At 44.7% G+C, this 24,152-nt stretch overlaps 1 protein-coding gene across 1 annotated transcript; it reads right to left on the reverse strand.

Moving 5' to 3' along the window:
• Window positions 1–641: 641 nt before the first annotated feature.
• LOC128847328 (olfactory receptor 14A16-like) lies at window positions 642–1,562 on the reverse strand. The gene has a single exon (XM_054046722.1). It carries the CDS (start codon window positions 1,560–1,562, stop codon window positions 642–644), a length of 921 nt encoding a protein of 306 aa, XP_053902697.1.
• Between the last annotated feature and the right edge of the window lie 22,590 nt (window positions 1,563–24,152).

Genomic DNA, 24,152 nt, shown 5'->3' on the forward strand with positions numbered 1-24,152 from the left:
CACCTGAGCCAGGCTAACTCAGTCTGGCTCCTTGTCCCCCTCTAGTGGTTTGGCCACAAATGGTGGTTTATAAGACAATGGGCCCAGTCCCCAGCTTGTGGCAATGGATATACAGCTCCATTGGAGGCAGTAGGTCAGATGCACAGATGCTGAAAATTGCTTTAGCGCCACCAGAGTCAATGGAACTACACTGATGTGTTGCAGATCTACCCGAAATCTCTTCTCACCTACCCCAGTCTTACACCAGTCTGACTCCTTTGGTTCCAACAAAGCCACTCCTGATTTATGCACACAAGCAAGACAACTCCCATCATTGTTTTCAGTGGCAATGGATTGGGTGCATGTGGCTAAGCAGTGTAACGGATATTGTTTTGGCACAGAATGAAAGTCTGATTCCTCTTGTGCACACAATTTACACCCATTTAACTCCACAACTGGACCAGATTTTCTCCTGGTGTAAATCACTGAAGTGGCAGTGACATCAACAGAGTTAATCTGGATTTGCATTGGTGTAACTGAGATCAGAATCAGACCTGTTTGTGTTCAAGCTGTGTGGTCATGGAAATAACTGACATGAATGAACAAATACTATGTGAGCAAACTTTAATTAGATAAAGACATAAAAATTAATTCTTGGTGAATTACCTACACCCAGTCAGTCTCCTCAGGGCAGCTTTCATCTCCTTGTTCCTCAGGCTGTAGACAATTGGATTCATGATTTGTGGCAATACGGAATAGAGAACTGCCACCGCAAGATCCAGAGCAGATGGGGAGCTGGAGGTGGGTTTTAGGTAGGCAAAGGGCCCAGTGAAAACAACCAAGGAGACCACGGTGAGGTGAGGGAGGCAGGTGGAGAAGGCTTTATGCCGTCCCTGCTCAGAGGGGATTCTGAGCACTGATTTGAAGATCTGAACATATGACACAATGATAAAAACAAAGCAGCCTAAGAGTAAACACGCACTGAATGTAAGAACCCCAATTTCACTCAGATATGAGTCAGAGCAGGAGAGCTTGAGTAGCTGGGGGATCTCACAGAAGAACTGATCCACCATGTTGCCTCCACAGAGGGTTAATGCAAACGTGTTCCCGGTGTGTAGTACAGAGTAGAGAATCCCAATGATCCAGGCACTAGCTGCCATTTGGACACAAGCTTTGCTGTTCATCATTGTGTCATAGTGCAGTGGTTGGCAGATGGCGACATACCGGTCGTATGCCATGACGGTGAGAATGGAAAAATCCGCTGCCATCAAGAAGAAGAGGAAAAAGACTTGGGCAACACATCCAGCATAGGAAATGGACTTGGTGTTCATGAGGGAGTTTGCCATGGATTTGGGGACGGTGACAGAAATGGAGCCAACGTCTAGGATGGACAGATTCATCAGGAAGAAGTACATGGGGGTGTGAAGGTGGTGGTCAAAGGCTATGGCCATGAAGATAAGAAGATTCCCCACCAGGGCTACAAGGTAAATCACAAGAAACACCACAAAGTGCAAAATCTGCAGCTCCCGAACATCAGAGAATCCGAGGAGAAGGAACTCAGTCACGGTGGTTCGGTTGGACATTTTCTATCTTGGGACATCATGTGATGGTTGCAGAGAGAGGGACAAGAGCAAGGGACAGGATTAGATCATTAAAATAACTCTCCTTTTGTGAAAACCACCTTAATTTCCTTCAGTCAGACCCTTAGCTTGTGAAGATTGGTGTAATATGGGAATGAGGATGGAGAGAACAGTTCCACTGACTCCAATGGAGTTACTCCTGTTTTACACTGGGGTGAGAGAAAATAGAATCAGCTCAATGGAGTCCACAGTGGTTACTCATAATTTAAACCAGGGTTATAAAGTGGAGAAATTGGAACAATTGCTTTTGAGAAATTTGTATACCTCTATTACCCAGAGGTGGGTGAACTCTGGATAACGGTGTATAAATGTTGCTATCCTCAGTTTTCCGAGCGGAATTGGGTGTCTTTCTGGCCAGATTTTGCTGTCAGGTATATGCTGCGAATGTGGGATAATTTCACTGCATGCCATGGAATTACTCCCCATTTATACTGCTCTAAACGGGAGCAGCTTTTCGCATGGAGTTGACCAAACCCCAGTCATAAATAAACAGAAAACTCGAGTCATGAATACGGCTCCGTTTCTGCTTCCCTAAACAATCAACTAAACACCCTCCCAGAGCTTGGAAGAGAACCCAGGAGTCCTGACTCCCAGTTCACCCCCTGCTCTAACCCACTAAACCCAATACCCCTCCCAGAGCTGGAAATACAGGCCAGGAGTTCTGGCTCTGCACACTGGACTCAACTCCCTCCCAGAGCTGACAACACAAATAAGGTGTCATGACTGCCAGTCCCCTCCTCTAACGACTACATCAGACTGCATCTCAGCTTCTGTCCCAGTGACTCTCCATTGCCATCAGGAACAACTGTTGCGAGTGACAATGGAGAGTCATTGGGCCAGGGTAGTTGCGTGAGAGTGATTCTCCAGGGGCCAATGGCCAGATCTGGGGTTTTGGCCGCCGGCTCCTTCCAGCCGGGGTCTCAGCCCGCTGCCAGCCTGGGGTTCCTTCCACCAGGCCGGCAGCGGGTGCTGAGTTACACCGGCAGCCGGACCCCAGCTGCCAAGGGGCCAGCAGCCGGAACCCCAGAGCATTGACTGAGCAGCTCAGCATCCCCGCTGCTCTAGGGTTTCTGCTGCTGGCTCCTGCCAACTGGGGTCTCAGCCTACTGCCAGCCTGGGGTTCCTTCCCCCAGGCCATCAGCGGGCAGCTGGACCCCGGCTGACAAGGGGCTAGCAGTGGGAACCGCAGAGTCACAGCGGGCTGAGTGGCTGAGCCCACCCCAGATCTGGGGTTTCGGCCACTAGCTCCTGCCAGCTGGGGTTCCTTCTCCCAGGCCGGCAGCGGGTGCTGAGTTGCACTGGCGGTGGGACCCCTGCTGACAGGAGCTGGCAGCAGGAACCCCAGAGTGGGGGCTGGATGAGCGGTTCAGCCGGTGCCGTGGGCCACTAAAAATCGGCTTCTGTACCACTTTTGGCACAAGTGCCGTAGGTTGCCAATCCCTGCTCTATACACTGGACTCAACTCCCTCCCATTGGGCCAGGGTCGGGGCGTCAGAGTGATTCTCCAGCGTGGTACTTGGGGCACTCACCTGGTGTCTTGAAGAGCCAAATTCAAGTCCCTGCTCCCATGACTATTTAATTCTTGATACAAAGTGGAGCAGCTTCAACAGGAGAGATTGAGACACTCTCATTTCAGAACAGCCCATAGCCTAGCAGCTCAGGCACTCTCCTGCATGTTGGAAATTCAAATCCCTTCTCATCATCAGTCAGAGGGAGAGATTGAACCTGAGTCTGTCACAGGCCAGCCAAGTGCCCTAACTTCAACTTATGAGGAGTGCCTGTTCCACAAGTACCCTTTCAGCAATTTAAGAGACAGAAGAAACAAAAAACTGAGAACTAGACACAAACTGATAGATAGATAGATAGATAGATAGATAGATAGATAGATCTAACAACAAACTAATAGAGAGATACAATATTCAGAGAGTTAGAGAGAAACACAGAACTAACACAAACTAACGGGTAGATAGAGAAGTAAAAACAAACTAATAGAGAAAAGTAAAAACAGACAGACAACAGTAACAACAAACTAATGTATACAGAGAGAAAAGTAACAACGAGCTGATAGTGTTTGTCACAATTTTGGGACAACTTTAATATAAACTCTTCAATCCATTCTAAAAAATATGTGTGTCAATTTGATCAATTTCCCCACTCCCAATAAAAGGAAACAAAGGCACAAATATTCCGCCCCCTCTTTCATAAGATAACTGCTTTGGACTCCCTCAGTTTCCGATGCCCAAATTGAGCTAATAGTGAAAGTATGAAAAAAAAATCTGTCACTTACAATTTCATCCTTAAAGAGCCTCTCTGTCACCCCCAAATATATTTCATTGCAAGAGCAAACTTACGATGCCGGTCTCTGAGATGTCTTTTCTCCTCCAGCTTCAGACTGCAATTGGTTACCCCTCTCTCTCTAGCACCATGCACACCCCTCTATCGATCTATTTCTCTATCTTATGCCCCGATCACTGTATTATGAGGCCGTTCCCCCACCACACTGAGGCTGAGCTGCTGGAAATACACTGAGATCTGTGCTGTCTGCAGATGAGCTGCGTGTCAAAAACTTTGGTGCTGAGGGGAGGTGATTTATCCATGTCTGTTTTCTACGGGCTTGAGGGACTCACTCCCTGGAGCCCTGAACAGTCCAGAGCCAACAATATTTTATCTTGCCTTCTACTTCCCTGAAGAGTTTTCAGAAACTAAAATAATCACAATTACAACGAGGCAGCAGGGTCTAAAGCAAAGATTGTGAGGCAAACACTGCAGGCACACAGGACTGTACTCCAGAGATCTGACATCAATTCCTAGCCCTGCCACTGACCTGCTGTGTTACCTTGGGAAAATCATTCCCTAGGGCTGTCTTTCCCCTCCCACCCTTTTCTGGTCTTTTCTACTATAAGATCCTTGGGGTGGAGACTGTGCCTTACCTAATAAAATGGACCTCTCATATCAGATGCAACTATCAGATAATTAATTAATTATTATTTAAAAGCTAAGGTCCAAGGTTTCCTCAGATCTGATCCCCACTATTCCTCTGGCTTTGTTCTGTCTCTTCACCACTCCATTCCTCAGTTTGTCATCCATCCAATTGGGATACTAGTTACAAATAGGAGGATAATTCATAATGAGCGGAGATGCTCAAAAAATCTTCCTTGCAAAAGAACTTTTGAAAAAAAATATGTTGTCATTGAAAATAGTTTAGCATGGAAAAAATTCATTTTGAACTCATTTTTCTACGGGTTTTTGTTTTTTCAGTGGGAGGAAGTTGTTTTCGGTTTTGTATTTCTGAAAACCTGGAGATGGAAAACGTTTTTGTATATTTTTTTCAGGTTTTGGGAGGGAAAGTTTTCAATATCAGAAATCTTTTTTCCAAAACTAGAAAATATTTACCATAAACTTGCTGTTTTACAAGAGAAGTTTATTGAAAACCAAACGCTTTTCAGTCTTCAGTTTCCTTGTTTTGCCCATCCAAAAGCAATATTATGCGATGTTTCTATGAAAACAAAAAAAATTGACATTTCCCACAAAAATATAATTTTCATTTTTGACCAGCTTTAATAATGAGTAATTAAACTCAATTAAATGCATATCAGTTCATGTGGGTGCAACATTCATTGCAATTTTATTTGACAACATCTGCTTGTTATAGATCATAGGAACTGTCTAACTGAGTCAGACCTTTGGATCATGCAGTCCAGTATTCTGTCCTTGACAGTGGCCAGTACAACCTGAGTCAGAGGAAAGTCTAAGAGGCCCTATAGAGGACAATTCTAGAATAACCTGTCCATGGCGGACTCTCATCAGCAGCAGCTAGTGAATAGTCTATAGCGTGAGGAAGGTGAGTTTCTACCCCTCATAGAGTTTTATCTGCTACAAAGTAACTGCATGCTCTCATTATCCAGATAGGCTGCAGTGCTCAAAGGAACCAACTGGATTTGTGTTTCTAAATCCCATTCACTTTCTACAGGAGAGGAGTGCCCAGCAACATTAATCCTCTTTGAATATCTCGCTTAGTTTATTATTAATTACTTATTTTGTAGATTCCATCACTGACAACTTTCAAATCAAGATTGGATGTTTTTCTAAAGGATCTGCTCTAGGTATTATTTTGGGGATGTTCTCTGGGCTGAGTTATACAGGAGGTCAGAATAGACAGTCACTATGGTCCCTTCTGGCCTTGGAATCTATTAATCTAATATGAACTCCACCAAAAATGAGGACAAATTTTCTCCAAAAAACTCACAAAATGGTAGTTTTGAAAAAGAAATTCTAAATTTCAATGAATTTTTTAAAGAAAATTTTATTTTTTTAAAGGGTGAAAGATGATTCTGATCATCTCCCCTGTGTTTTGACCAGATCTATTCAAATTAATTCTGGGAGATTTTAGCTGAATTAGGCAACACCTCAGAGTAATATAGCTCTACCGCTCTCTTGGCGATGTAGGCTATTTGTGTTCATGGAGGGGCCAACATGACCAATGATGGGACTTTCAAGGTCGCCTATAGATATTTGGCCACCAAAATTCCAGTTAGTTTTAACGGGAATTGGGCATCCCAGTCCCCTAGGTGAAAATCCATCCATAATTTTATGATCAAAATCTGCATCTCTTTTCTGGTTTCATTTTTAAGGCCAATATTCAATAACTACTTGGATAACAGAGGAGAGAATATGCTTATAAAACTTGCAGATGACACCAAGCTGGGAAGGGTTGCAAAGACTTTGGAGGACAGGATCAGAATTCAAAATGACCTTGACAAATTGGAGAACTGGTCTAAAATCAATAAGAGGAAATTCAATAAAGACAAGTGCAAAGTTCTTCTCTTACCAAGGAAAAATGAAATGTACAAAATTGGGAATCACTGGCTAGGTGGTGGCACTGCTGAAAAGGATGTTTGTGCTAGAGTGGATCACAAATTGAATATGAGTCAACAATGTGATGTAGTTGCAAAAAAGGTTAATATCATTTGGGGTGTATTAAAAAGAGTGTTGTATGTAAGACACGGGAGGTAATTGTCTTGCACTACTTGGCACTGGTGAGGCCTCACATGCAGTAGTGTGTCCGGTTCTGGGTGTCACACTTTAAGAAAGATGTGGACAGATTGGAGAGAATTCATAGGAGTCCAACAAAAATAATCAAAGTTTTAGATAATCTGACCTATGAAGAACAGTTAAAAAAACAGGAATGCAGAGGAATGGGGTTTGATCTGGAAAAGAGGACCAGCAACTTCAGTCTGTAGCACAATACAAGAAAGAGGAGATTTGATGCATTGGACATGTCTAGTCATTAGAGAGTATTGGAAGCAATCTGTAACAAAATGACCCAATTGTTGGCTATTTATTATCTAACAACCTTCTGGTGATCCTTCTGGGCCTTCCTGGTGGAAATGGTCACACAAAAGGAAATGAAAAATTAACCTCTGATCTGCTAGTAACTGCTCAGCTATTAATAATCTCTCAATGGGAAAAGAAAAATAGTCCAACCATAAAGGAATGCTTCAAAACAATATGGGAGTTGGTTATGGAAAAATTAATACTACAATTATGTGTTCAGCAAAATAGATAGAGGATAGATAGATACTTAGATATTTGGTTACCTCTTATTCAGTGCTCAAAGTATATTCACCTGCAAAAAAAAATCCCACCACATCTGTCCAATTGCTTTGCATATTAACATTTGATAGACATAACTGGTCTGTTAATATGTGAAGACATACATTTCACTCACTTTAATAAAATCACCAGAAATGGCATAGGAGTTGTAATGATTCTTACTCTGTACTATTCTGACACCCTGTTAAACAGAAAGATCTGATGACTATATTCCTGTCTGATGTCTCCTTAAACCAAAATTCAGTGTTGTAATGATTGTCTTGTTTCTGATATTTATATGGCAAGGATTTGTAAAGTTGCTAAAACATCCTAAATAAACAGTTAAAGAAACTGGGCATGTTGATCAAGCTGCCAGAGAAAAGTTCAGATCCTCGTTTACACTGATATAAGTTTGCAGTAAATCCACTGACACTAAAGTGGATTCAATTGAAATAATCAGGATTTATATCAGTGTGAGAGAAAAATTAAACCCATTCTTAAGATGGACCACAAAATTTGTACTGGTCAGAGGTTTAAAAAGTGACATTATCAGTTGAAGTGTAAAAGAATTGACCTTTTTGGAATGAAACATTTTGATTTTCCAGTACAAAACAACTTTTCTTTTAAAAATTTTCCTTAATTTTACTTTAAACATGGTCTACATTGAAACAAAATATTTAGATTTTGTCATAAGGAAACTGATACAAAATTGTTTTTGACTTTTTGATTCACCTGAAATTTGGAAAAAAATACCATTTTCAGTTTGATCTACAATTATTTTTTCCAGTTTTTTCAAAATTGCCAGTGAAATGTAAAATCTATTATTCGCCCAGCTCTATTTGAATTTTGCCTCCCACATATCAGGGGAATTTGATTTGCTAGAGCAATAAGGAAGGAGGAAGATAGCAACAATTGAACACAATAAAAGTTATTTAAACACACAGGCAAACACTCACACAAACATCCATGCAGTATCTTCCATACACTGATGCACACACACACACACACCATGATGCTCACTCACTCTTCACACAAGCAGGCACACGTGCACATCCAACATGCAAACACTTACTCTAACACACCAGCATAAATGCACCAAACACACTCTTTCCCCCAGCACAAAAACAATCATTGACACACACTCACTGGCTCTCACACACAAACACAACACCTTTATGTCCCAGTTTAGATGGTATACTGTGTATAGAGATGTAACAAAACAAGGAACCAGATATGAGTTTGGCAATGAGAAAAAAACACTTTCTGGGCCAAGGCCTCAGTTCCCACACTTAGTAATATGGGCTGAGAATTGGCAACGCACAGAGTGGAGGGGGTGTCTACAAACCCCTCCCATAACCAGCTCCTGATCACTGAAATGGAAACATGGGAAACCATCGGAAATCTGCTGACTTCTTGGTGCTGAGGCACTTGCATGACCTATCTCTTTATTCCCGTACACAATCTGTTCCTGCTCTGTCTTGAACCTTCTGTCTGAACTTTATCCATCACTGTGACATTTGAGGAATATGTAAGGCTGCTGTCATTTCTCCTACATGAGAGTATTTATTTATATTGCCCTCAGAACACACGCAATATTACTATTACATATCTTTGGTGAAAAAGTGGCAGCTCTTCGAAATCTGCACAGGGTCTGCTTCTCCTAGAGTGAGGCCAAAATAGTGTGGTGGCTTATTTTTCTTACCACCTTTGAGATGCTTTGGGGCCAGATGCATGTTGTGAATGAGAGGAATATTCACATCATGTATTGTCTCCAGGTTCTTATTTCTGGGTAGCATTTTTGCCTTTCTCCAAGGTATGTGAAAGAAGGCAATTGGGTTTGGAATAGATGCAGCTGATGTATTGATCAATCTGAGTTCAATGGACTTACTCCACAGTTATTCAGTGATATAAATTAGACTAGAACTTGGCACAGAGAGAGAGAGTGAAATTCAACTTCCTTAGCTGGCAGAAGAAGTTTTAAATATCAATTTTCAGAACTTCAAAGAAATAAGTAAAACTTACATTGCAATAAGCCCTAAACCAGGGACTTTCAAAAATGGGCTGAAGGGAATAAGGCTTTGGGGTTCGAACTCAGATACACAACTTTTGCTATGCTATTCATGTAGCTGAATTCGAAGTATCTTAGTTCGACTTACCTAGCCGTCCTCACGGCAGCGAGTCAAACAGGGCGGCTCCCCGGTCGACTCCACTTACTTCTCTTGCGGAGCTGGAGTTCCGGAGTCGACAGGGAGCATGTTCGGCGATCGATTTATCACGATTTAAACAAGACGCAATAAATCGATCCCCGATACAGCAAACACTACCCGCCAATCTGGAGGGTAGTATAGACATACCCTGTGGCCTGGTCTACACTACAAGTTTAGGTCGACTTTAGCAGCGTTAAATCGAATTAAGCCTGGACACATTCACACGACGAAGCCCTATCTTTTGACCTAAAGGGCCCTTTAAACCGATTTCTTTACTCCACCTCCGACGAGGGGATTAGCGATAAAATGGTCCTTAGCGGGTCGGAATTGGGGTAGTGTGGATGGAATTCAACGTTATTGGCCTCCGGGAGGTATCCCACAGTGCTTCACTGTGACCGCTCTGGAGAGCACTCTCAACTCAGATACACTGACCAGGTAGACAGGAAAAGCCCCGCGAAATTTTGAATTTCATTTCCTGTTTTCTCAGCATGGAGAGCACAGGTGATCACGCAGAGCTCATCAGCTCAGGTAACCGTGATGGAGTCCCAGGATCGCAAAAGAGCTCTAGTATGGACCGAACGGGAGGTACAGGATCTTCTCGCCATATGGGGAGATGAATCAGTGCTAGCTGAACTCCATAGCTGTAAACGAAATGGCAAAATATTAGAAAAGGTCTCCAAGGCCATGAAGGACAGAGGCCATAACAGGGATGCACAGCAGTGCCGCGTGAAAATTTAGGAGCTAAGGCAAGCCTACCACAAAGCCAGAGAGGCAAACGGAAGGTCCGGGGCAGAGCAGCAAACATGCCGCTTCTACGCTGAGCTGTATGCCATGCTAGGGGGTGCAGCCACCACTACCCCAACCGTGTGCTATGACTCAATCACTGGAGAAACACACAGAGAAGCGGGTCTGGGGTACGAGGAAGATGAGGATGAAGATAATGTAGATAGCTCACAGCAGCAAGGAAGCAGAGAAACCGGTTTCCCCAACAGCCAGGATATGTTTATCACCCTGGACCTGGAACCAGTAACCCCCGAACTCATCCATGGCCTGCTCTGAGACCCAGAGGGCACACAGGGTACCTCTGGTGAATGTACTTTTATAAATATTACACATGGTTTAAAAGCAAGCGTGTTTAATGATGATTAATGATTAATTTGCCCTGGCAATTGCGGCCAGTACTGCTACTGGAAAAGTCTGTTAACGTGTATGGGGACAGAGCGGAAATCCTCCAGGGACATTTCCAGAAAGTTCTCCTTCATGTACTACCAAAGTCTTTGCAAAAGGTTTCTTGGGAGGGCTGCCTTATCTCATCTGCCATGGTAGGACACTTTACCACGCCAGGCCAGAAGCACGCAGTCTTGCATAACAAAGCATGGCAGTGTATGGTCCTGGTGTTTGCTGGCATGCAGTCAACATCCATTCCTTATCGCTCTTTGTTATCCTCAGGAGAGTGATATCATTCACGGTCACCTGGTTGAAATGGGGTAATTTTATTAAGGGGACATTCAGAGTTGTCCCTTCCTGCTCTGCTGAACAGAAATGTTCCCCGCTGTTAGCCACGCGGTGGGGGGGAAGGCTGAAATGATCATCCCCAATAATTGGGTGTGGGGGGGAGGGGAGTTAGTTGGGTTTGTGCTGCATGTTAACCCAGAAACCGCAGCCCCTCCTCTTTCATTGCTAACCCATTTTAAATAGCCAACCCAATGGGTGGTGTTGTGTCAAAGACCCCCACACAATGATTTTAGTTCAAAGACTCAGGCCTGAGGCCAGTTTATTGACATACATACCAGTGCACTGGGGTGCAGTCCAAAGACTGACACCCCGAGGGCTGCTCGCAGGTGGGCTTTTATTTCATCAAACCGCAAACGAAGTACAATGTGTCGTGAGTTAAGAAACTGAGGTCGGGGGTCAGCCCCCCCCGCAAACCACAAGTTAGGAAACTAGGGTTGGGGTCAGTCCCTCCCCAAACCACAAATTAAGAAATTAGGGTCGGGGTCAGTTTCCCGCCCCCGTTCCCCCTAGGTACCTTCCTCATTTTTCCGAGAATTGGATGTTTATTTTGGTAGAGGGGCGCTTGGTGGTTTTCCCCAGGGGTGGTACTTGGCACCAGTTTGGGTACATTTCTCAGGACACATGTTATTTTCCGGGGTCTTTTGGTTAAAGATTGGGGGGGGGGGTTCATGGGATGCCTAAAGAGGATCTATGATTGGCTATTTTTGCAGATAGCTGGAATCACGGAGTGGGTCACAGATCACCCAAAGGAGAAGCTGCATGAGTCAAGAAATTGCATTTAGCTAAAGTTACCTATTGCTTCACACAAGTGGTTATTATATTTCATTAGTCATGAACATATTTCATTAGTGCTACTCCTGGGGCTTTTTATTTTTATTCTTTCCCTCCTTGCACCCCCTCCTCTGGTCATGACCCTTGACTGAGTTTGGCAGGGAATTGTGCAGTCCAGTCTAGTTCAGGCCCTGGCCTGGGCCCTGGCCTGTACTACTTTGTGTAAGGGTAGTTAGCATAACAGATCTCTATTGGAGGGTTTATTTTGGGGCCTTTAGATTCACAGCTCTGGCTATTAAAAAGAAGGCCCCCCTGCTCTATTTCCCCACAATGGTTGGTTGGAAATGAGGGCGCTACTGTTTGAAACCATTCCCACATGTTAAGAAGGTTAAAAAAGCCAAAAGACTGTGGCTTACCATGGCTGCCTGCAAGCCGAAATCTGTTGCCTGGCACTGCGTGAGTGATCTCTCACACCAAACCAGCAGGCCCTCAATATAAGAGGAAAAATGAAACCTTGTAATGAAAGCACATGTGCTGTGTAATGTCAACAGCAAAATTTTACATGAAAGAGTGTACCCACTGTTCTCTAAAATGTGTCTTTTTAACGACCTCTCCCTTCTTCTCCACCAGCTGCAAATGTTTCTCCTTCACAGAGGATAGTGAAGATTAGAAGGAGAAAAAGGCGGAGTTGGAATGACATGTTCACGGAGCTCCAGATGTCCTCCCACGCTGACAGAACACAGCAGAATGTGTGGAGGCAGTCAATGTCAGATTACAGAAAAGCACAGTATGAACGAGAGGAGAGGTAGCGGGCTGAATCGCGGGATAAACAGAGCAAGTGGCGGGCTGAAAATGATAGGTGGCGTCAGCTTGCAGACAGAAGGCAAGAGTCTATTCTCCGGCTGCTGGAGCATCAAACTGATATGCTCCAGAGTATGGTTGAGCTGCAAGAAAGGCAGCAGGAGCAGAGACCTCCGCTACAGCCCCTGTGTAACCAACAGCCCTCCTCCCCAAGTTTCACAGCCTCCTCACTCAGATGCCCAAGAACACGGTGGGGGAGCCTCCGGCCATCCAGTCACTCCACCGAGATGATTGCCCAAGCATCAGAAAGCTGGCCTTCAATAAGAGTTAAAGTTTTAAACTGCCGTGTGTCTTTTTCCTTCCCTCCTCCCCCACCCATCCTGGTCTACCTTGGCAATTATCCCCCTGGTTGTGTGATGAATTAATAAAGAATGCATGAATGTGAAGTAATAATGACTTTATTGCAGCTGCACAAGATGCTCGAAGGGGGGAGGGGAGGGTGGGGTGGTTTGTTTACAGGGAAGTAGAGTGAACCGGGTGGGGGGGTGGGGCGGAGGGTTCATCAAGAAGAAACAAACAGAAGTTTCACACCGTAGCCTGACCAGTCACAAAACTCGTTTTCATAGCTTCTCTGATGCGCACCACGCCCTACTGTGCTCTTCTAAACGCCCTGGTGTCTGGCTGCGCCTAATCAGCGGCCAGGCGATGTGCCTCAACTCCCACCCCACCATAAATGTCTCCCCCTTACTCTCACAGATATTGTGGAGCGCACAGCAAGCAGCAATAACAATGGGGATATTCTTTTCGCTGAGGTCTGAGAGAGTCAGTAAGCTGTGCCAGCGTGCTTTTAAAAGTCCAAATGCACATTCCACCACCATTCGGCACTTGCTCAGCCTGTAGTTGATCACGTCCTGACTATTGTCCAGGCTGCCTGTGTACGGCTCATGAGCCATGGCATTAAGGGTAGGCTGGGTCCCCAAGGATAACTATAGGCATTTCAACATCCCCAACGGTTATTTTCTGGTCCGGGAAGAAAGTCACTTCCTCCAGCTTTCGAAACAGACCAGAGTGCCTGAAGACGCGAGCATCATGCACCTTTCCCGGCCATCCCACGTTGATGTTGGTGAAACGTCCCTTGTGATCCACCAGGTGTTGCAGCAGCATTAAAAAGTACCCCTTGCGGTTTATGTACTCGGTGGGTTGGTGCTCCGGTGACAAGATAGGGATATGGGTTCCGTCTATCGCTCCACCACAGTTTGGGAATCCAATTGCAGCAAAGACATCCACTATGGCCTGCACGTTTCCCAGAGTTACTACCCTTTATATCACCAGGTCTTTCATTGCCCTGGCAACTTGGATCACAGCAGCCCCCACAGTAGATTTGCCCACTCCAAATTGATTCCCAACTGACCGGTAGCTGTCTGGCGTTGCAAGCTTCCACAGGGCTATCTCCACTTGCTTCTCAACTGTGAGGCCTGCTCTCATCCTGGTATTCTTGCGCTTCAGGACAGGGGAAAGCAAGTCACAAAGTTCCATGAAAGTTCTCTTACGCATGCAAAAGTTTCGCAGCCACTGGGAATCGTCCCACACCTGCAGCACAATGCAGTCCCACAAGTCTGTGCTAGTGTCCCGGGCCCAGAATCGGCGTTCCATGGCATGAACCTGCCCCAGTAACACCATGATTTGCACATTGCTGAGGCCTGTCCTTTGTGAGAGGTCTATGTCCATATCAATTTCCTCATCACTCTCGTTGCCACGCTGCAATCGCCTCATCGGCTGGTCCTGGTTTTGCTTTGGCATGTCCTGGCTGTGCATATACTCCAGTACAATGCGCGTGGTGTTCATAGAGCTCATAATTGCCGCGGTGATCTGAGCGGGCTCCATGATCGCAGTACTATGGCGTCTGGTCTGAAAAAAGGCGCAAAACTAGTATCTGATGGAGGGAGGGAGGGGCGAGTGACGACATGGCATACAGGTAAAGGGAATTAAAATTGTACCTGCCAGCAGGTATATGGGATCTTGGGGAGCAATCACCACACAGGTGGGGTGCCAATTAATTTCTTTATTAAAGGAAAAAGGAAGTGTGGGAATTTAACAATGAAATATGATGGGATGGGGTGTATAGAGTGTTTACAATAGACAATGATGGGGGCATTCTTCTAGTAAATGGGATAGGGGGTTTCAATAGTGGGGTACAATACAGTGGGATACAATAGAGTTGGTAACCAATTAACACTGAAGTATAAATATAACAGGTAGCTAACAATTTCTATGTAAAGAGTATGTCACAGCAGCATATAACCAACTAACAGTATGGGTAAAATGGGTGAAATAACCAACAACTGTAGGTAAAAATGTGTCACAGTGGTGTAAATGTAAAATGTGAGGTGTGTTAGAGAGAAAAGGGGTAACCAATGGGGTTTTATGCTAGAAAGAGAGAGAGCAGACAGGCTGTAAGTTTAAACAGCAGAGAGGAAGAGGGAGAGAGAGAAAGAAAGTGGTAGAGAAGTGAGGTTGGGGGATGGGGGAAGAGGAGCACGTGATGGAGGGAGATTTAAACTCAGGGAGTCACAGAACAGTCAGGCTGCAAGTTTAAACAGCAGAGAGATAATTATACAAAACACAGCAAAATCTTATCTATGATTTAACTTAACCAAAACTACACACATTAGCAAGTAACAAAACACAATGCAACAATTCTTTAAGCCTAACTTACAGGGTACAATGCAAGCAATTTTCTAAACCTAACTTAACTACAGCTATGCAAAATGAAATTACAACTTATCTAGACTAAAGGACAAAATCTAACCTAATGGGTGCACCTTATACTAGGGGTAGTTCCAGAGGGCAGAGTGGTGTGTGCCCAGGATACAGCTCCAAGTGGGGAGGGGGATTTAACTAGTGGTGGCTGCAAGTGTGCGGGGGGGATGGCTGCAAGCTGGCAGCCCAGGATACAGTCCAGGAAGGCACAGGCTTATTTCTAGCAGCAAAGGCGCTGCAAAGCAAGAAACAGATTACAGATACAGACCAAGGAGTTTAAGAGAGGTTTTAAGACACAGACCAAGGTTTATCTTGAGTCTGTGTGCTGGGGAAACAGAGCCAGCAGCTAAAGTAATAAACGTATAGAAAGTTTCACAGAGGGATTCTTACCAGTCCCCAAGGCAGCAGCAAAGGCAGAAGCAGCAACAACATCAGAAGAAGCAAGGAGGGCTCGGTACGGTCTTGATAATCAGGAGGTCTCTCAGGCAGCAATTCGTTCTTCGTGGGGGGGGGGTTAAAAATGGGGGTACGCTCAAAAATAAAATGAGAGCGGAGAAAAGATCCCCCAGAACCCCTGGCTGATCAGACCAGATAGCAATGCAGGAACCTTACTGATGTTTGTTTCAAAAATGCCTGTTCTTAAAGGCAATCTCAGGCAGTTTCCCCACCAGTAATCCTGATAGGCTCCTTCTGTCACAGGGGAGGAGATACAGGGAAAAACTGCAGGTGAGCATAGAGACGTGCCTGGGCAGAGTCCTGGACCATAGGCGTGAGTTCACACCTCAGGACTCAAAAGCACATGAGGCCTATGACTCATGCCCAGGATCTCAAAAACACATTAGGTCTTGCTGATCTGGACATTGCCTACCCTACACCGAGCCCAGATTTAACAAGGTGATAGCAGGACCAACCCTTTGAACAGGCCAATGGTCCCACTTAGCATGCAGCACAAGTGGCCATCCCTTTGAGAAGGGCAATGGCTCTTGGTAAACAACTTAACAGCCAGGGAGGGGCGGCCACGGGAGGAGAACAAAAACAAAAATGGAGTAAGGGGACAGCTGTAAGAAACAAAATGGAATAGGGGGAAAGCTGTAACAGACAAAAATTAACAAAGGTGGCTGTGCCTCAGGGAGAAACACAAACAACTGTCACACAGAATGGCCCCCCACAAAGATTGAACTCAAAACCCTGGGTTTAGCAGGCCATTGATTTCACAGAGGGAGGGGGATGCAAATGAATACAGAACAAATCTATTTTTTACATCTTAAGCTGGCAGACGACGGTGCAGCATGAGTGATAGCCCTCGGCATCTTCTGGGTGCTTGGCAGAAAATAGCATACTACGACTGATAGCCATCATCATCTAGACTGTTCGATAGGACTGAGCATGTCTGCCCAGGTGCCCATGATTGACAGCCACTGCAGTCTGACGACGACGGATATCAATCAATCTTCTACCAAAAGGCAAGGGGCTGCTGCTGTGTAGCAATGGAGCCCCACGTCTGCCAGCCCCACGTCTGCCAGCACCCACTTCATCGCCGATGATGGCTACCAATCAAACTGCACCGTCTACTGCCAAAAGGCAATTAGCTGCTGCTGTGTAGCAATGCATTACCAGGTCTGCCGGCACCCAGAGGACATATGGTGACGGTGAGCTGAGCTGAGCTGAGCGGGCTCCATGCTTGGTGTGGTATGTTGTCTGCACAGGTAACCCAGGTAAAAAGGCGCGAATCGATTGTCTGCCGTTTCTCTGATGGGGGGGCGGGGCCTGACGACATGTACCCAGAACCCCCCGCGACAATGTTTTGCATCATTCAGGCATTGGGATTTCAACCCAGAATTCCAATGGGCGGCGCAGACTGCGGGAACTGTGGGATAGCTACCCAGAGTGCAACACTCCGGAAGTCGACGCTAGCCTCGGTACTGTGGCCGCGGTCCGCCGACTTCATGCACTTAGAGCATTTTATGTGGGGACACACACAATCGGCTGTATACAACCAATTTCTATAAAACCAGCTTCTATAAATTCGACCTAATTTCATAGTGTAGACATACCCTGAAACACTCTATGAAGTTTTTAATGACTCCTCTTGCAAAAGAATCCCCAAATCTCCAAAGCAGCAACTATATTGATCAGGGGTGGGCAAACTAGGACCCCCACCTCTCCGTTTTTATGCGGTTGGCCTAAGGGGGACGGGGGTCTGGCCTCGCTCCAACCGGGAAAGGTGTACCGGGGGTCTGGAAGTGCTCTGCCCAGCACTCCTGCCGTGGGTCTGCTGCCGACGGTCTGGGCGCGCTCCTACAGGTGCTCCGCCCGGGGGAGCGGGGTCGGGGGTCTGGCTGCACTCTGGCGGGCACTGGTAAGGGGGAGCGGGTTCCGGGGGTTTCACTGCCCTCCGCAGGGGGCTCTGGCCATGGGAGCAGGTCCGGAGGTCTGGCCGTGCTCCGGCCGGTGCTCCATGGCTCCATGGCTCATTGCATTAGGGCCAACATTTCCAGAAGTGACCAGAGATTTGGGGTATCTCCATTTTTTGGCACCCAACTTGAGACAAGCTTGATGTTAGCAGTTCATAATGTGGGCTCAGATCCCTTCCTCTTTTATGGAAAAAAAACCTTGGGAAATGACACAGGCACAAGAGTTTTCTCCAGAGCTTTTTGACATGGAAGACAGGCTTCCCCAATCTCCATCCCTGTCCCCATGGGAGGATAGGGGGTTTGGCCTCTGAACTCAGGAGCTTTGCTGAAAGCGCATCCATGAATAGATTCAGGCTGCCTCAAGTTGAGCACCCAAAACTAACAATGTCTTTGGAAACATCATGCTCAAATTCCAGGGAAGACCCTTATATACAGACACCAAGACTCAGGAGCAATGGCAAAATTTGGGACACGAAACATTTTAACTGCTCTATTAAACACACTTGTCCTTTATTGGTTTATAAATTAATTCAACCACTAAGGCTGGCAATTTTCAAAGGAGTCGAAGGAGTTTGGCTAAAAACAGGGCACAGCTGAGGCCCAAAGGGCGTCCACAAGGGTTTGCAGAAATAAATATGTATTTGTAGCACAGACATGTGACCTACAATAACTAAGAGCCCAGTGGTACCAGAACCTCAGCTAGCCTGTAATAGCCTACCTGAGGGTCTGATGGAATTCACGAAGGAAGGGATCACCATTGAAAGGGCTGGGAATGAATGACTTGACCCCTTTCACTTTAACCGTCGGGGGCTACTTGACATAGGAACAGGCCACCCCTTCCTTTGTCTAACTTTAATCAATGCCTCTGACTTTATTTTCTAATCAGATGTGATGGGACTGCCACTAAGACCTGTATTTCCCAGCACTTTTCCATTCTAATGGCCCTCGATGGGACACATTAAAATAATAAGTAACTTTGTTTCTTCCACTGGCCTATAATTCCTTGAGAGCTCAGTATAACAGGATACACCTGTGGGAAGTTAGATGCTCTTGTCAGGCAGAAGATGGAAGGTGAAGGTTTACTTTGTGAGTTTCAGAGTCCTAAGGGTCTTCGGCACCACATTTGACTTGCAGTGGGAGTCAGAAGACTTTGGATCTAAATGGATTAAGTTAATTCAGATAAAGCACTCTTATTCTAGAATAAGAGCATCCATAATAACTCCCCATCTAAGGCTAGGTCTACACTACCCACCTGAATTGACGGGTATAAATTGATCTCTCGGGGTTCGAATTATCGCGTCTCTTTGGGACGCAAAAATCGGTCCCCGAATCAACGCTGTTACTCCACCAGCAGAGATGGGAGTAAGCGCCATCGACGGGAGCTGCGAAGGTCAATTTTGCCGCCGTCCTCACAGCAGGGTAAGCTATTTGTGTAGCTGAATTGGCATATCTTAAATCGACCCCCCCCTGTAGTGAAGACCTGCCCTAAGGGTATATCTATACTACCCTCCAGATTGGCGGGTAGTGTTTGCTGTATCGGGGATTGATTTATCGCGTCTTGTCTAGACATGATAAATCGATGACAGAACACACTCCCCGTCGACTCCAGAACTCCAGCTCCGCAAGAGGAGTAAGCGGCGTCGACGGGGGAGCCGCCATGGTTGACTCACCACTGTGAGGACGGCCAGGTAAGTCGAACTCAGATATTTCGACTTCAGCTACATGAATAGCATAGCAAAAGTTGTGTATCTGAGTTCGAACCCCCACACCAGTGTCGTCCAGGTCTAAGCAAGGCCTTATTCCCTGCAGCCCATTTTTGAAAGTCCCTGGTTTAGGGCTTATTGCAATGTAAATTTTACTTATTTCTTTGAAGTTCTGAAAATTGAAATTTAAAACTTCTTCTGCCAGCTAAGGAACCAACCTCCCATATTGTTTTTAATCATTCCTCCATGGTTGGACTATTATTAGCTGAGCAGTTACTAGCAGATCAGAGGTTAATTTTTCATTTCCTTTTGTGTGACCATTTCCACCAGGAAGGCCCAGGAGGATCACCAGAAGGTTATTAGATAATAAATAGCCAACAATTGGGTCATTTTGTTACAGATTGCTTCCAATACTCTCTAATGACTAGACATGTCCAATGCATCAGATCTCCTCTTTCTTGTATTGTGCTACAGACTGAAGTTGCTGGTCCTCTTTTCCAGATCAAACCCCATTCCTCTGCATGCCTATTTTTTAAACTGTTCCTCATAGGTCAGATTATCTAAAACTTTGATTATTTTTGTTGGTCTTCTATGAATTCTCTCCAATCTGTCCACATCTTTCTTAAAATGTGACACCCAGAACCAGACACAGTACTGCAAGTGAGGCCTCACAAGTGCCAAGTAGAGCGAGACAATTACCTCCCGTTTCTTACATACAACACTCTTTTTAATACACCCCAAATGATATTAACCTTTTTTGCAACTACAGCACATTGTTGACTCATATTCAATTTGTGATCCACTCTAGCTCCAAGATCCTTTTCAGCAGTGCCACCACCTAGCTAATGATTCCCAATTTTGTACATTTGATTTTTCCTTGTTAAGAGAAGAACTTTGCACTTGTCTTTATTGAATTTCCTCTTATTGATTTTAGACCTGTTCTCCAATTTGTCAAGGTCATTTTGAATTCTGATCCTGTCCTCCAGAGTGTTTGCAACTCCTCCCAGCTTGGTGTCATCTGCAAGTTTTATAAGCATATGCTATCCTCCATTATCCAAGTCATTATTGAATAATGGCCTTAAAAATGACATCAGAAAAGAGTTGTAGGTTTTGATCATAAAACTATGGGTGGATTTTCACCTAGGCGACTGGGATGACCAATTCCCATTAAAACTATTTTGGTGACCAAATATCTATGGGCGACCTTGAAAATCACATCATTGGTCATGTTGGCCCGTCCATGAACACAAATAGCCTACATTGCCAAGAGACAGGTAGAGTTGTATGATTCTGAGGTGTTCTAGCTAAAAGCTCCTGGAATTAATTTTAATAGATCTGGTCAAAAAACAGGAGAGATGATCAGGATCATCTTACACACTTTAAAAAAATAAAATTTTCATTAAAACATTCATAGACATTTAGAATTTATTTTTTAAATTTTGTGGGGGTTTTGGAGAAAATTTGTTCTCATTTTTGGTGGAGTTCAAATTAGATTAATACATTCCAAGGCCAGAAGGGACCATAGTGACTGTCTATTCTGACCTCCTGTATAACCCGGCCCATAGAACATCCCCCAAATAATACCTAGAGCAGATCCTTTAGAAAAACATCCAGTCTTGATTTGAAAGTTGTCAGTGTTGTAATCTACAAAATAAGTAATTAATAATAAACTAAGTGAGATATTCAAAGCGGGTTAATGGAGCCGGGCACTCCTCTCCTGTTGAAAGTGAATGGGATTTAGAAACACAAATCCAGTTGGTTCCTTTGAGCACTGCAGCCTATCTGGATAATGAAAGCATGCAGTTACTTTGTAGCAGATAAAACTCTATGAGGGGTAGAAACTCACCTTCCTCACCCCATAGATTATTCACTAGCTGATGATGATGATGACTGTCCGCCATGGACAGGTTATTCTAGAATTGTCTTCTATAGGGCCTCTTAGACTTTCCTCTGACTCAGGTAGTACTGGCCACTGTCAGGGACAGATTACTGGACTGCATGATTCAAAGGTCTGACTCAGTTAGACAGTTCCTATGATCTATAACAAGCAGATGTCGTCAAATAAAATTGCAATGAATGTTGCACCCACATGAACTCATATGCATTTAATTGAGTTTAATTACTCATTATTAAAACTGGTCAAGAATGAAAATTGTATTTTTGTGGGAAATGTCATTTTTTTTTGTTTTCATAGAAACATCGCATATATTGCTTTTGGATGGGCAAAACAATGAAATGGAAGACTGAAAAGTGTTTGGTTTTCAATAAACTTCTCTTGTAAAACAGCACATTTATGGTAAATATTTTCTAGTTTTGGAAAAAAGATTTCTGATATTGAAAACTCCCCCCCCTCCACAAAAACCTGAAAAAAATATACAAAAACGTTTTCCATCTCCAGGTTTTCATAAAAACAAAACCAAAAACAACTTTCCACCACTGAATAAACAAAAACGCGTAGAAAAAAGAGTTCAAAATGAGTTTTTTTCATGCTAAAATATTTTCAATGACAACCAATTTTTCTTCAAAAAGTTGTTTTGCCAGGAAGATTTTTTGAGCATCTCCACTCATTATGAATTATCCTCCAAGTTGTAACTAGTATCCCAATAGGATGGATGACAAACTGAGGAATGGAGTGGTGAAGAGACAGAACAAAGCCAGAGGAATAGTTGGGATCAGATCTCAGGACACCTTGGACCTTAGCTTTTCAATAATAATTAATTAATTATCTGATAGTTGCATCTGATACGAGAGTTCCATTTTATTAGGTAAGATGCAGTCTCCACCCCAAGGAGCTTACAGTAGAAAAGTCTGGCAAAGGGTGGGAGGGGAAAGACAGCCCTAGGGAATGATTTTCCCAAGGTAACACAGCAGGTCAGCGGCAGGGCTAGGAATTGATGTCAGATCTCTGGAGTACAGTCCTGTGTGCCCTCAGTGTTTGCCTCACAATCTTTGCTTTAGACCCTGCTGCCTCATTGTAATTGTGATTATTTTAGTTTCTGAAAACTCTTCAGGGAAGTAGAAGGCAAGATAAAATATTGTTGGCTCTGGACTGTTGAGGGCTCCAGGGAGTGAGTCCCTCAAGCCCGTAGAAAAAGACATGGATAAATCACCTGCCCTCAGCACCACAGTTTTTGACACACAGCTCCTCTGCAGACAGCACAGATCTCAGTGTATTTCCAGCAGCTCAGCCTCAGGGGGGTGGGGGAAAGGCCTCATAATACAGTGATCGGGGCATAAGATAGAGAGATAGATTGATAGAGGGGTGTGCATGGGGCCAGAGAGAGAGGGGTAACCAATTGCAGTCTGTAGCTGGAGGAGAAAAGACATCTCAGAGACCGGCATCGTAAGTTTGCTCTTGCAATAAAATATATTTGGCGGTGACAGAGAAGCACTTTAAGGATGAAATTGTAAGTGACATTAGATTTTTTTTTCATACTTTACTCTTAGCTCAATGTGGGCATGGGAAACTGAGGCAGTCCAAAGCAGTTATCTTAGGAAAGAGGGAGCAGAATAGTTCTGCCTCAGTTTCCTTCTATTGGGAGTGGGTGAATTCATCAAATTGACACTCATATTTTTTAGAATGGATTGAAGAGTTTATATTAAAGTTGTCCAAAAATTGTGACAAACACTATCAGATCCTTGTTACTTTTCTCTCTGTATACATTCGTTTGTTGTTACTGCTGTCTGTTTGTTTTTACTTTTCTCTATTAGTTTGTTTTTACTTCTCCATCTACCTGTTAGTTTGTATTAGTTCTGTGTATCTCTCTCACTCTCTGAATCTTGTATCTATCTATCAGTTTGTGTCTAGTTCTCAGTTTTTTTTTTCTTCTGTCTATTAAATTGCTGAAAGGGTACTTGTGGAACAGGCACTCCTCATAAATTGAAGCTGAGTGGTTAGGGCACTTGCCTGGCCTGTGACAGACTCAGGTTCAATCTCTCCCTCTGACTAATGATGAGAAGGGATTTGAATTTCCAACATACAGGAGAGTGCCTGAGCCGCTAGGCTATGGGCTGTTCTGAAATGAGACTGTCTCAGTCTCTCCTGTTGAAGCTGCTCCACTTTGTATCAAGAATTAAATAGTCATGGGAGCAGGGACTTGAACTTGGCTCTTCCAGACACCAGGTGAGTGCCCCACGTACCACGCTGGAGAATCACTCTCACGCCCCTACCCTGGCACAATGACTCTCCATTGTTATTTGCAACAGTCATCCTGATGGCAATGGAGAGTCACTGGGACAGAAGGTGAGATGCAGTCTTACGTAGTGATTAGAGGAGGGGACTGGCAGCCATGACACCTCATGTGTGTTCTTAGCTCTGAGAGGGAGTTGAGTCCAGTGTGCAGAGCCAGAACTCCTGGCCTGTATTTCCAGCTCTGGGAGGGGTGTTGGATTTAGTGGGTTAGAACACGGGGCCAACTGGGAGTCAGGACTCCTGGGTTCTCTTCCAAGATCTGGGAGGGTGTTTAGTTGAGTGGTTAGAGAAGCAGGAATGGAGCCGTATTCAGTACTACGGGCTATCGCCACTCACTTCTCAACTGTGAGGGCTGCTCTTATCCTGGTATTCTGGACAGGGGAAAGCAAGTCACAAAGTTCCATGAAAGTGCCCTTACACATGCAAAAGTTTTGCAGCCACTGGGAATCGTCCCACACCTGCAGCACAATGCTGTCCCACAAGTCTGTGCTAATTTCCCAGGCCCAGAATCGGCGTTCCATGGCATGAACCTGCCCCAGTAACACCATGATTTGCACATTGCTGGGGCCTGTCCTTTG

The sequence above is a fragment of the Malaclemys terrapin genome, chromosome 13, assembly GCF_027887155.1.
Source record: "Malaclemys terrapin pileata isolate rMalTer1 chromosome 13, rMalTer1.hap1, whole genome shotgun sequence".
In the NCBI taxonomy this organism is placed as follows: domain Eukaryota; kingdom Metazoa; phylum Chordata; order Testudines; family Emydidae; genus Malaclemys; species Malaclemys terrapin.

Coding starts and splice junctions, on each gene's coding strand:
- LOC128847328 (XM_054046722.1), bottom strand. CDS start 1,562: ATGTCCAACCGAACCACCGTGACTGAGTTCCTTCTCCTCGGATTCTCT.